Source organism: Lepisma saccharinum, chromosome 2 (assembly GCF_977018435.1).
Source record: "Lepisma saccharinum chromosome 2, izLepSacc3.1, whole genome shotgun sequence".
In the NCBI taxonomy this organism is placed as follows: domain Eukaryota; kingdom Metazoa; phylum Arthropoda; class Insecta; order Zygentoma; family Lepismatidae; genus Lepisma; species Lepisma saccharinum.
Window position 1 is genome coordinate 197,157,286 of NC_139230.1, and position 12,109 is coordinate 197,169,394.

General features: G+C 39.1%; 1 protein-coding gene across 7 annotated transcripts in view; it reads right to left on the reverse strand.

Moving 5' to 3' along the window:
* Positions 1-12,109, reverse strand: part of PlexB (plexin B) — a 498,951-nt gene that overhangs the window by 167,208 nt on the left and 319,634 nt on the right. For all 7 annotated transcript variants that reach the window (XM_083117847.1, XM_083117846.1, XM_083117851.1 and 4 more), the window contains exon 3: positions 9,906-10,082. In XM_083117847.1, coding sequence (XP_082973973.1) covers positions 9,906-10,082 — 177 coding nt within the window. The remainder of the gene's footprint in view (positions 1-9,905; positions 10,083-12,109) is intronic.

Consider the following 12,109-nt stretch of genomic DNA (forward strand, 5'->3'; position numbering starts at 1 on the left):
CATCAGTTCATCATTCATCTCCATCGTCGCGATTAGTCCAAGGGGTAAAACAGCGATGTAAAATAAATGAAATAGACTATATTTTTCTAAGAAAACAATTATTCAACAACAAGGATTCGAAGACAACTGGCGTGGTTCAACTTTATCCAAAACGGAAACTAAATCTCATATTTTCATAAATTTTGTTAACTCTGGACACACATACCACCAGTACATGGTATTACCTGCGCGATCAAGTGAACAGCAAAGCTTGAAGTCGCGGGTCAGTCATTATAAAATGGATAACAGTGTAGCCTGGTTTCACATTCACTGTTTAAGTTTAAGTGACAGTTTCGCATCACTTGTACATTTATTTCAATATCGTCGGAATGGGCACTGCTACCAAAAAAAATCTCCAGTCAACAGAGAGTATGAATTTCTCCCTATTTAGCAAGTAGAAGCGTTTTTTTTTAAAAAGTTGATTATTACGCTAGATACGATGATTGAAATATATGATAAATAAGAATTTTCAGAATCCCATGTATTCTTTATGGAGAAAAAAGGAACATCTTCAACTGCCGCCTGCCAATCAAATCTCTAACCTGTTCTCTCTCCGTTCATCTGTTTTTCTGTGGCATCCGAAGTTTGATATTCCCAAGAGAACAAGTGAAATAACACTCCCATAAGAGTAATTCTAAGTTTTCTCCTCCTTCTACGACCATCCAGCGCACATACCTCTTTATCCCCAGGTCACCGCGAGGAAAGGTCGGTGGGGAGGAGCAGTTTAGGGTCCTCGCGTCTGGCTGGACACAAACTATTCCTCCTGCCCTTAATATATATTGATTTGGTTGATTTTACTTGGCTTTTCTGCCACTTTTGGCTAATCGCGAAGATAAGGATGGTAGAATTGAAGGGACATTCACAAAGAACGATCTTGTCCAGCCTGGGATTCGAACCCGGGCCCCATGTGTAACCACTCCGCCACGAAGGTCGCCGAAGTTTGTAGAGATGTATCCGCGTTGTCGTTCATCGCCCACCCACCTATTAGCCAAAAGTCTTCTATCAGATACTGGCAAGAATTTTTCAACGCTTTGGTTAGCAACACTACTCGAGCATCAGCTCCCTTCCAACACGGTAAGCACACGTCACGTGCCGGTCTTATCTGAGCCATGCAGCCTGAAGATCACATCACACTCCACATTCTACCCTACGCAGACATCACAAGACCACAAACTCGAATTCGGTTCGTAGAAAACAACGTGCAGGAAGAAAAGAAACTGAGCCGCAGAAGACGTTTGACGTCATGGAAATTAAATTCCTCCACCTCAGTTGTTATTCGGATGAAATTAGAACTACTACAGTTCTAGAGCTTCGAGGTCGTTTGAAGTGAGCGGCGAAGAATTCCTTTTGCAACAGAAATCCCTCCGCGTAGGTAGGTAACCAACCTGTTTGGTATCTGAATGAACAATGGCAGATGAAATGTAGCTACTTCGCAAATTCCAATAATTCATAACGTCGACGGGTTTTTGTTAATGAGAGTTCATTACAGGTTCCCGGGCTAACTGTTGAGCGCATCGGGAGTGCAGTAAAGAGGTTTGCAGAGTTTTACCTCCACATGACATGTTTTATTTTCCAGGCTGGTTGGAGCAGGGATACAATTACAAGAAGCAAAGAAGTTGTCTGTAATGGCGAGCAAGAAATACAAAAGGTGGTTGTCCTTTATTGAACGTACAATAAATTGTCAAGAAATCATTGTCCATCATCGTCTTCGGAAAAGACAAGTGTTCACAAAGAAAATTTTTATCGTTATAAATGTTACTGGCGGTGGTAGATATGATAGAAGAACATTAGAGATGATAAAAATAAGTTCATATGTACAGTCACCGGCAATAGAAATGAGACACCTAGATCCTGAAATAGCAGCTTCCCTGCAAAACGTTATGTGGGTTGCCTAACTCTAAAGCGATAAGTGGATAGTAATAAGAATTGTCCATGGCAACTTCTACTAGCGCCGTAGAGTTAGGCAACACACATAACGCCTTGCAAAGAAAGCTAGTATTTCAGGATATACGTGTCCATTTTTATTGCTGGCGACTGTACAGTGGAACTCATATACAACATTAAATTGAATTTCCTCGGTCACCACAGTTTGTCTTTAACTCCACAGATTACTGGTTGATGCATCGATCAATTGGAACTACTGGCGTACGCAGGGGTGGAGCTGATGGGGCTACAGCTCCCCTGAAATTTTGAAAAAAAAACAACTAATTTCAAATGAAAGCAGTCAAAAGCTTGGGAAAGTCAAACTGGTAAATGCAAACCCACATAAAAATGGCCCCGATTACCCCTTTCGTCTCTGAACAACTTTTAAAAGGAAAGTTAAAAATGGTATTACAAAATATTTTATAGTGTGTAACGCCCATCCCTAAAACGCCGCTACGTAACATTCGTCTTTACAATTCCAGTCCCACCCGAAAAAAAAAAAAAAAAAAAAAAAAAAAAAAAAAAAAAAAAAAAAAAAAAGTCCTGCGTACGCTAGTGATTGTGACATAATACTGTCACATTAGCAGTGTAATATGAATGATGCAGGAAAAAGTGGGGGGGGGGAATGGTACGATCAGCAATAACATGCAAATTACCTAATTTAAACAATCAATTTCAAGGTAACAAAATTTTCATAGAAGTGATTGGAAATGTTTTACCAGTGAAGAATAGTTGTAAAAATCTTTTCGTAAAATTCAGGATCAATGCTTCAGAGACATTGAAGCCCTCCTTACTACATGCGTGTTACTGGTACAAATAGTGCAAAATGAATTTATGTACACTTCTGTAGCAAATTCTTCTGAAGTGCAAATAGTGGTATTAATATATTTATGAAAATTGCTTTACCATGGGTTCGTATCAAGTCGTTATTGCGTCCTCCCTTCAGATAGTGTAGGAAAAATTCAGCTCTACTCTCTACCCGAAGGACTAACGACAGCACTTATGGGATCTTCGTAGGGAAAGAAATGTTTGAGTTTTCTTTCGAACTTGGGAAGGAAATTGCTGCAAGGGTATAAACGTCAAAAGCAATTTATTGACGTCGTGTGAGAGAACCATTACAGAACTGGCAGAAGTTGGGAAGACATATATTGTGCTTCGGTACATCTATGAAGAACCAGTCTGGCTGTTCTGGTTATTTCTTACATCAAGAAAGATGTATTTACAATATTTTCAAGCTATTGAAGCGTCATTACAACGAATAACCTAATGCTAATAAAATGTATATATATGTATGTGTGTATGTATATATACACATATAGCATATACAGTGTGTCCGTAAAGTCATGGTGCACTTTTGACCGGTCACAGGAAAGCAACAAAACAAGATAGAAATGTGAAATCTTCACCAAATAAAAGGAAAACTCTCCAAGTTTCCGTACTATGATGCGCAAGCGTGTGCGCACACAGGTGATGACGCAACACCACGAACTGCGCAGCAGCGGATCTGCCCTCGCCCACGCCAGTCTAGATGTGGACTGTACAGAAGCGCTTCGTTGTACACGCGACGATATTTACATTGCACTTTGCTCACGGATTCGAACTTCGCAAGCCACAGAACACACTGGACTTGCCTCTGTACCGTCCATATCTCGACTGGCGTGGGCGAGGGCTGATCCGCTGTTGCGCAGTTCGTGGTGTTGCGTCATCACCTGTGTGCGTACACGCTTGCGCATCAAAGTACGGAAACTTGGAGAGTTTTCCTTTTATTTGGTGAAGATTTCACATTTCTATCTTGTTTTGTTGCTTTCCTGTGACCGGTCAAAAGTGCACCATGACTTTACGGACACACTGTATATGAAAGTATGATGAAAGTCGTAGAGAGTTGGCGCATTAATATTTCAATGAGGAAACTTGTATTAACGACAAATGCATGGAAAACATTTTAACCTGCTGATAGAGCGTTAATATGGACTTTCATGTGTATTCTGTTATAGCACCAAGGAAATATTAACGTTCACGGAGGTGTGCGCTCGTGATGTAGCAATCCAGGCTTATCTAAATATAAAATACAGTTTCCCTTTCCTGCTAAAAAAAAAAAGGATTAAATAATCAATTCGAGATGCGGATGTACTCGAGGCCGGAAGGAGATTTTTTTTTCATTCGTGCAACGCTATTATTTCTCGGCTATCACACGAACTCTTAACTGTGTTGTTATAAATTCTCACCTTTTGACTTTCTTTTGTTGAAATTATGCGTAGAGTTCAAAGTGTGTTATTCTTTGTTGTTTTAAGTCCACTTTATGCACAGATAGGCTAATCGGGACTAGACCTACAGTTTAAAGGGGAATCCAAACCACCATGTGCTTCCAGCGGGTATCGAACCCAGGACCCCTTGGTTACAAGGCGGCGACGTTACCACTACGCCATCGGAGAGGCCTCGCGCATTTCAAAGCTTCTTATGATGAATATATATTATGCACAAATTCATACTGTTACATCAGAATGCATTGCATAATGAGCTGGGTATTCCGATAGCGTAACGTTATCGCCTAATGATCAAGGAGTTCCGGGTTCGAGTTTAGTGCACAGTGGGTCCAGTTCCGATTAGCTTGTCTGAGCATGAAGTGGACTTAAACCTTTGCAGGACAACATTGCTCCGTGCCTCCAGGAGGTGAGGCTACACACATTCTCGATCACAGCCATAGTGTTCTGGGCACGTTTAGCCGCCAGGTGTGGCCGGCCACCCGCATCCATCAACGAAGGGTGCGAGGGGAATGACCGGGAAGAAAATCCAACCCGAGGTCACCAAGCCCAGACGAATCCACCGTGGTACTATTCTAAGGAAGTAAGGTGCAGTATTTAATGTCTGAGAAGTCTGTAGTCTCATGTAGAGGTGAGAGTTCGAGTCTCGTATTTGGGTGTTCTAGGTTAGAATCAGTGTTGTAGTTCAAAAACATTCACAGGCTATACGGTAAGTTTCGTGAAACGTTAAGTGGAGACCATGTATCCATTATGGATGAAAGCATTTAACTTCCACAAAGAATGCCACTGATTATAGAATACATGATAATTACAATAATTGGTACAAAAGAGTCACATAAAGAATCTAAAACGTGTGTTTTAATGTTTGCATTGAAATATAAAGGCTGCATTATGGCATGTTACTGAATTTTATTTTCATGCTGATACTGCTTTGGTGAACTGTCAGTTTGTATGCTGTTAATAACTTTTAATAATACTTCTAAGAACATTAAAAGCAGAAGGTATACGGTAATGAGTAATGTTAACCAGACTGTATACCCTCGACTACAGCCCTGATACTGCACCTAAAATTAACTACTTGGATGTAAGGACAGTATCGCAAGATAGGCCAGTGATATTTCGATAGGTTCCATGTAAGCCTTTCATATGGTGCTGTAGATATATGCATATGGCCATTACGAATTAAGAAAAATATGTATATTTGTAAACACAATGGTGGGAAATATGTAATACAGATTCAGTTCGGCAATTAGGTATGCATTGTTAATTTGGAGAACATGCTGTTCACACGCTCACTTAGCTTGAGAGGATAATTTAATAATGACATTCACTGCAGACCATTTGTAACTAATCGTGTTCATGAAATCGCTCAGTTTATTTATTTATCATCCAGCTGGAATATGAGGCGCATACATCCTTATTGTGCATGGAGTTCGGAGCCAAGGGCTACGAGAAGTAGCTAAATAATTTATTGCAGCCTCTTCGTAACAGCTACAACAACGAACACGTTGGAATATGGGGAAGAGGAACTCGATCCCCACCCGAGAGTGAAACCTACTATTTTATTGATCCAGGCGTCCATACATGTACATGGACATAAATGTGTATGAACCTAGAAGGCTCCCCCCTTTAACATACGAGAGCTCCATAGTTATCCGCGCATGTGGTTCGGACGAGAAGTGCAACATCTGTAGGAGGATGCCTCATGACGAAGATCTGACAAGTTTTTCAATAATGCAACTCTCTTTCATCTTTCGAGAGGACCACGGCGTGCCGCTGATGAGAAAATGTGCTGCCCTGAAAACCAAGCACCTAACTTAAAAACCTAAGCGTCACGGGAAAAGCTGCCCTTCCAGAGCGCTGGAACTTGAAAGCTTGTAGTGTTGCCTCTAATGCACATTCGTATAGTGTATTTTTAGAATACAGAACAGAGGAATTTCACTACGGTAGGTAGTGCAACGATATTTTTGTTAGCTAACGTCTGGGATCTAGGTTCGAGTCCTGGGCACGATTTTCACGTTTCAATTAGTTTTTGTTCCTGTACTTTCATCTTCATTTTCACGATCAATCACTTTCATCTTCATCATCACGATCAATCTAGAGAGATTGAAAAGCGACATTAAATAACTAAAATAGAAACAAATACACGATAGTACACGTATTCATTAAATTAACTGCAGAGGGTAAAGATGAAATATTCATTGATTTACTTCATTTCACTTTTCTGCCACTTTTGGCTAAGCGAAGATGAGGATGAGATGGTATGGTGAAACTGACGAACACCCATACCGGGACCCATACCGCGCTGTGCTAACCACCCCGCCATGGACGTCGGCGATGATATATTAAAATTATATTTGTATTATAATTTAAGAGACGCATTAATTATACTTTCCTTGTTTACATAAGTTTATCTGTCTCTTTAGGCTAATTGTGACAATGAGAATAAATGACAATTACATGAAATTGAAGAAACGTCACTCGTGTTCACGCCGGGACTCAAACCAGAAACCTTCAGTGTTGAGACATGAGGTGCATTACGCCAAGAGCGTGATATCATCTTTGGCAGACTCCGATTAAACGGTTACCATAGTTTGCTGTAAGATCATAGACTCTACAGTTCAAATCGTGTAGGACGGTCACCAATGACCAGCAAGACCCTGAAGTTTAAAGTAGGAAATTATATGTGAAATCAAAATAACTCAAAATAATCATTAATATATTTGAGATTACTTAACAAATGCAAGGATCTTAGGAAATCTCAAATCTAAATGGAACTGAACAGTGCGTGCGAAACCGAAATCTCGGTGGAAAAAATTCGTGAACACCAAGTCCAAATGATGACGACAGATCCTACAGAAAGACTTCTCTTTAATAAGACTGGATTCCGAAAGCGGAAAAAAAAGCCTAGCTTGTTGAAACGTTCTTATGACGTCAGCCTTTCCCAGCATTCAGCACAAGATACGAAACTCCGTCACACTTTGATGATCCTGTACAACAGGAGAACATTTGACGAAGACCAAATTTCGCGAGAGGAACTACCACGGTAAACGTTTAAGCTTCAAAACTTCGTTAACGGTCGAGGTGAAAAAAATCTATTTCATTACATTTTTTCCTTTCCTTCAGAACTTTTGTTTCCCAACTCCGAGAATTTTCCCTCTCCCTGTTTTGTCCGTATCTTTTCCAGAGAAGATGGAACTTAATTGAAAACGATATTCCCTTGGAAGCTGCCTAGTGCAATGTCCATTAACTTAGCCTTGTGGACTTCTTCTATTCCACATCGTACCTTCCAGGTAGAGGAATATAAGAGTTCATCTTGGAACTCTGATTATAACTGCAAGCCTTGGTACTGAGCTACAAAGCCAGAGGTCCCAGGTTCGCATTCTGGGTAATGCATGAATATTGTATTGGTCCCTTCATCACTTTCCTATTTATTCTCATTGAGACTATTTAATCTAGTGAGGTAAAGAAAAATATGGAAAATAACACAAAAAGTGGCTCAAGTCAAATTATACTCAAACGCTCAAGAAAGATCTGAAGGAAATATTGAACTGAAATTCTAATAAAATATTGGAAAACAAAGTGTTCAATGGAGAAAGGAGGGATTGTTCAGAACAATTTTCTTAAAACTCTCAACTCGTAACAATAGTTAGTAACGCATATGTTTCAGCACACATACGATTATATTTTCTAAATCCCTTACGATATATACCCATATCAGATACAGATCAAATGAATTATAGCCATAATAACTGATAATTCTTTGAATCGTTTGGGTTTATACATTTTAAACGATTCCATTGCAGCATTCGATGCGATAAAAAGTGTATTCGAAAATGAATGTGGGCGTTGTACTTGTTTTTGTAGTTGTATTATCTGACGTTGCTTTCTTGCCACCTTTGGCTAATCGCGATGATGAGGCTGAGTGACAATTAGATTGAAGTAACAATTACAAAGAACACCCATGCCCAAGCCGTGACTCGACCCCGGGAACTTCGATGGCGAGATTGAAAGTTGACTAACGCGGTAGAAAGTATGTTAGTTGAAGAATGAAGATTAGTATAAAAGGCATGTGGTCCGTGCCAATGTTATGCCAGTAAGCTTCTGTTTTCAGTATCCGCAGAGGCATTTATGACTATCTAGCTCTGATATTCAACGTGTGAAATACTTCAAGCGAAGCGAGATATGTCTGAATCGGCAATTTCGTATCGGCGGTCATTGAAAATATTAAACATGCAAATTTATGCACGTGCGTCCTTCTTTCCCCTTACGTTACGCAGATACAGTTTTATGCATAGCTTGTCCTCAGAGCAGAACACAGCGGGATATCCATGCAATCTAGGCAGCCACATTGACAGTTACACGTGTTTAAATTTATCAATTGTACCGGGGCTCCTTGTTTAGGAACTGCGCTTTCAAAATTCTTTATGCAGTGCAGTGTTTGCATCTCGCAGTTTCTACACTTTTCACGTCAACTGGGCATTGCCAGCAGCGGTTTTGACTAATCGCGACCATGAGGATGATTAGATTAAATTGATGAGGAGACACTCGGAAAAGAACACCGAAGCCCTGGAGTCGACCACTCAACGCGGTCAACCACCGAGCCGGCGAGATGTAAGGATAAAATTGTACTCCCCCCATAATTTCTTCTCATATCTTCTCGGTTCGTATTTGAATATGTTTCAAGAAAGTGAGGCGAAAGAAATAGAAATGAGGTTAAGGTAGAGAGAGATAGAGAAACAGGAAGAAAGAGAAACAAAATAAGAAAAGAGGAAGAAAATAAAAACAGAATAATAAAGGTAGAGAGAAATGAATGTAAAAATATAAGTGAGAGAAAGAGAGAAAGTGATAGAGAAACTTGAAAAGAGAACAAGAGATAGGGGAGAAGTAGAAAGAAATATTGAGAAAGAGAAAGGGATGGAGACAAACAGTAAGGAAATAAGAGAGAAAGAGGAAAGAAAGAAAGAAGAGGACGATAGAAAACCTTGTAAAACAGAAAGATCATAACAAACCTTGACCACCAAAGCAGTTACCACCTCAAAATATTTCGCCTCCCTTTGAACCCACCCAAGATGAATTGATGAAATACAGGAGAGAAGCAACACAGTGGCTTGCCAGGATTCTCATTCCTGGTTTAGTAGCGCCATACATTACCTAAACGACGGAGGCCAGTTCATTTGCACTAAAATTAAATGTTGCTATTTGAGTATTTGCACATAAATATTGCAACTATGGAACAAAGTGTTCATGGTCAGATACGAATATATATAACAAAGTTTCACCGATTACAGGTTTAATGCCCTAAATATTATTACTATTTTAAATTAATATGTAATGATCATTGACACAGTGCACTATTCAGCGAATGCCCGTTATACTTATATGTCCTCTTCTATCAATTATGAATGATCAATTTGATCATAAACCAATACTGAATATGAAAAGTAGTACATTTCTGCTACTACCTGATAAAGATGATTTAATTGTATGTCCATTCAGAAACACGGGATTAATTTTGCACATCTGCTTCACAAACAAATATAATTTCACCTTTGCGATCAGACGCCATGCCGGTTTGGACCACCGCGGCTCTCATACATAGCTATAACCAGTTTAAAAAACAGACCAAACTGAATATTCGTATCAAGTTCAGTATAGTTAGAAAACTGTAACTGTTCCTACCTTTTTCAGCACACCTTCAGCAGTTCCCAAGTAGGCAACGGTGTGTCGCTCCGTAGTTGCCATAGAAACAGACGTTACAGATGTGTTGGGAAAATGGATGGCTGCCTGACTACTTATTGGTGTAACTCCAGAAATTTTCAAGCCAGCTTCGCAAAAGTTCAATATGTTCCCGGTAGTCTGAAAGAGAAAAAAAGATATAAAACATTTAATATAACCAAACGTTTGGTGTGATTGCATATAATATGTGAAAACAAACATTAAACTGAGGACAAACATATTTTACTTAGACAAAAAGTAAGTCAAAATATAAATGATACACTACAAGTCAGGTAAATAAAACTTGTATTAATCACACAAAACACTCTACTAAACTGTGGAATAATTTGTGAAAATTGTTTTCTTAATAAATAGTTCTATCTGTAAATCCAGTTATTACACAAAATAAGTGAATTAACTTTGGAGAAACAGGTTCCGTAAAATATTCAAAATGCTCATGTTGGACAATGAACACGTGGAATAAAGATTTTTACTAATTGGTATATATCTTCTGTATTAATAACAGTGATAATTATACATTTCCACGTTACTGGTCTACAATATTCTTGCATATGCAGCATTTCCAAGACGCTCAAGAATTATTAATAAAATTCAATTAAAATGTAAACAGTTTATAAAAGATTTCTTTAAATTTGTTAACATGAAAATTTAAAATTGTGGGATCACGAAAAACTAGATTCCTTCCATGGCAAATCTAATGAGAAAATACATATTTTACTTCTGTCTCAACAGACTGTCTTGTCTCGTACTTCTGATAACGTGCTGCCCAGTTCAACCTCCTGGTTCTGCTACGACGTGATGTGTGGGTTTTGTCCTTTTCATCCCTATAAACACAGCTCATCTGACGATTCAAACTCATTATTAATTAAAGGAAAAATAAAAAGGCTGTGTAAAAAATTCCGAACACGAATGTCGTGACTAATTGCATATAACTTTGAGAACTTGTGCCTATTTTGCATGTTTCTCTAACGCTAATTATCCCTGAAAAATTTGCTTCAAAATGAACGGAAGTATGAAACTACTTGCTACATGTTAACGGATTCCGCTGTGGGCAAATTACACTTGAGGTAGTATCGTCTGGAAAAAGAGGGGATTAAGATTGGCGGAAAGGCCTCACATCACTAAAGGCATTTCTCACTCACTAACACATGAATACATTTGTAGCTTGCGGACCTGGTCACCGCCATAAAAAAAAAAAGTCAAGCTCCATTACATTTCAGGGTAAAATGTCTATGTTTCGTAAAAAGTGGCGCATACTAACAGCTATAAGGTGTAAGGTATAACAGTTTATGTATAATGAGATACGCTAAAATTTGAACTTGAGGAAAAAGCAGTGAAAACTTGTACATTTATTTCAAACTGCAAATACATTCATTATTTGCCGTAACCTTAAAAAGGATTACTGAAAATTACGTAAACTAATTGCAGACTGGTAATCTGCAAATATAATGTATATCCAAACGTGAAGTTAGTGGTTACTTCCGCTAGCTATGCTTCTGCGGCACGAAACTATAATTCAATGTTAGTGATAATGTCTTTATTATTAGTGTTAATTTTCAATCTTAACTGCACATTATGTAATTATAGTTTGCCCTTTACGTACTCTTAACACTGCAATTTATTCCTACTTAGGATATTTTACGTCATTTTTTACACATCTAGAGTTAATCGCGACAATGAGGATGAATGTGAACTGATGAAATGACTTAACACAATAACAGCTACGCCATAGCTAGAATTCGAACTTAGGACCTCTGGAATCGTAGAGCGTTACGCTAACTAACCACCAGTGAGGCCAGGCACGCTACATTTGGAGAGAAACGAAGAAAAGAGAAGTGCTTTCTAACCACAGGCAGAAGGCAAACTATACTCTGACCCGGCCCCGTCTATACTCTGTCCCGGCTATCTCTGGAGCAAACGAACGAAAACTAGTATCTGCGCAAGTAGTGACGCAAGACGGCTCTACCAATAAACTAGTGCGAGTGAACGGGACTGCGTGAAGGAGGGGAAAACTATTGCACTTATCAGCCTTCGCAGCAACGTGGACTGACTGCTTCGCTTTTCCTACTAGATTTCCTCCCCTTTTCTGCCGCTATGCGCGGCCTTGCTCCACAGATTCCGGGGATAGAGTATAGACGATAGACGCA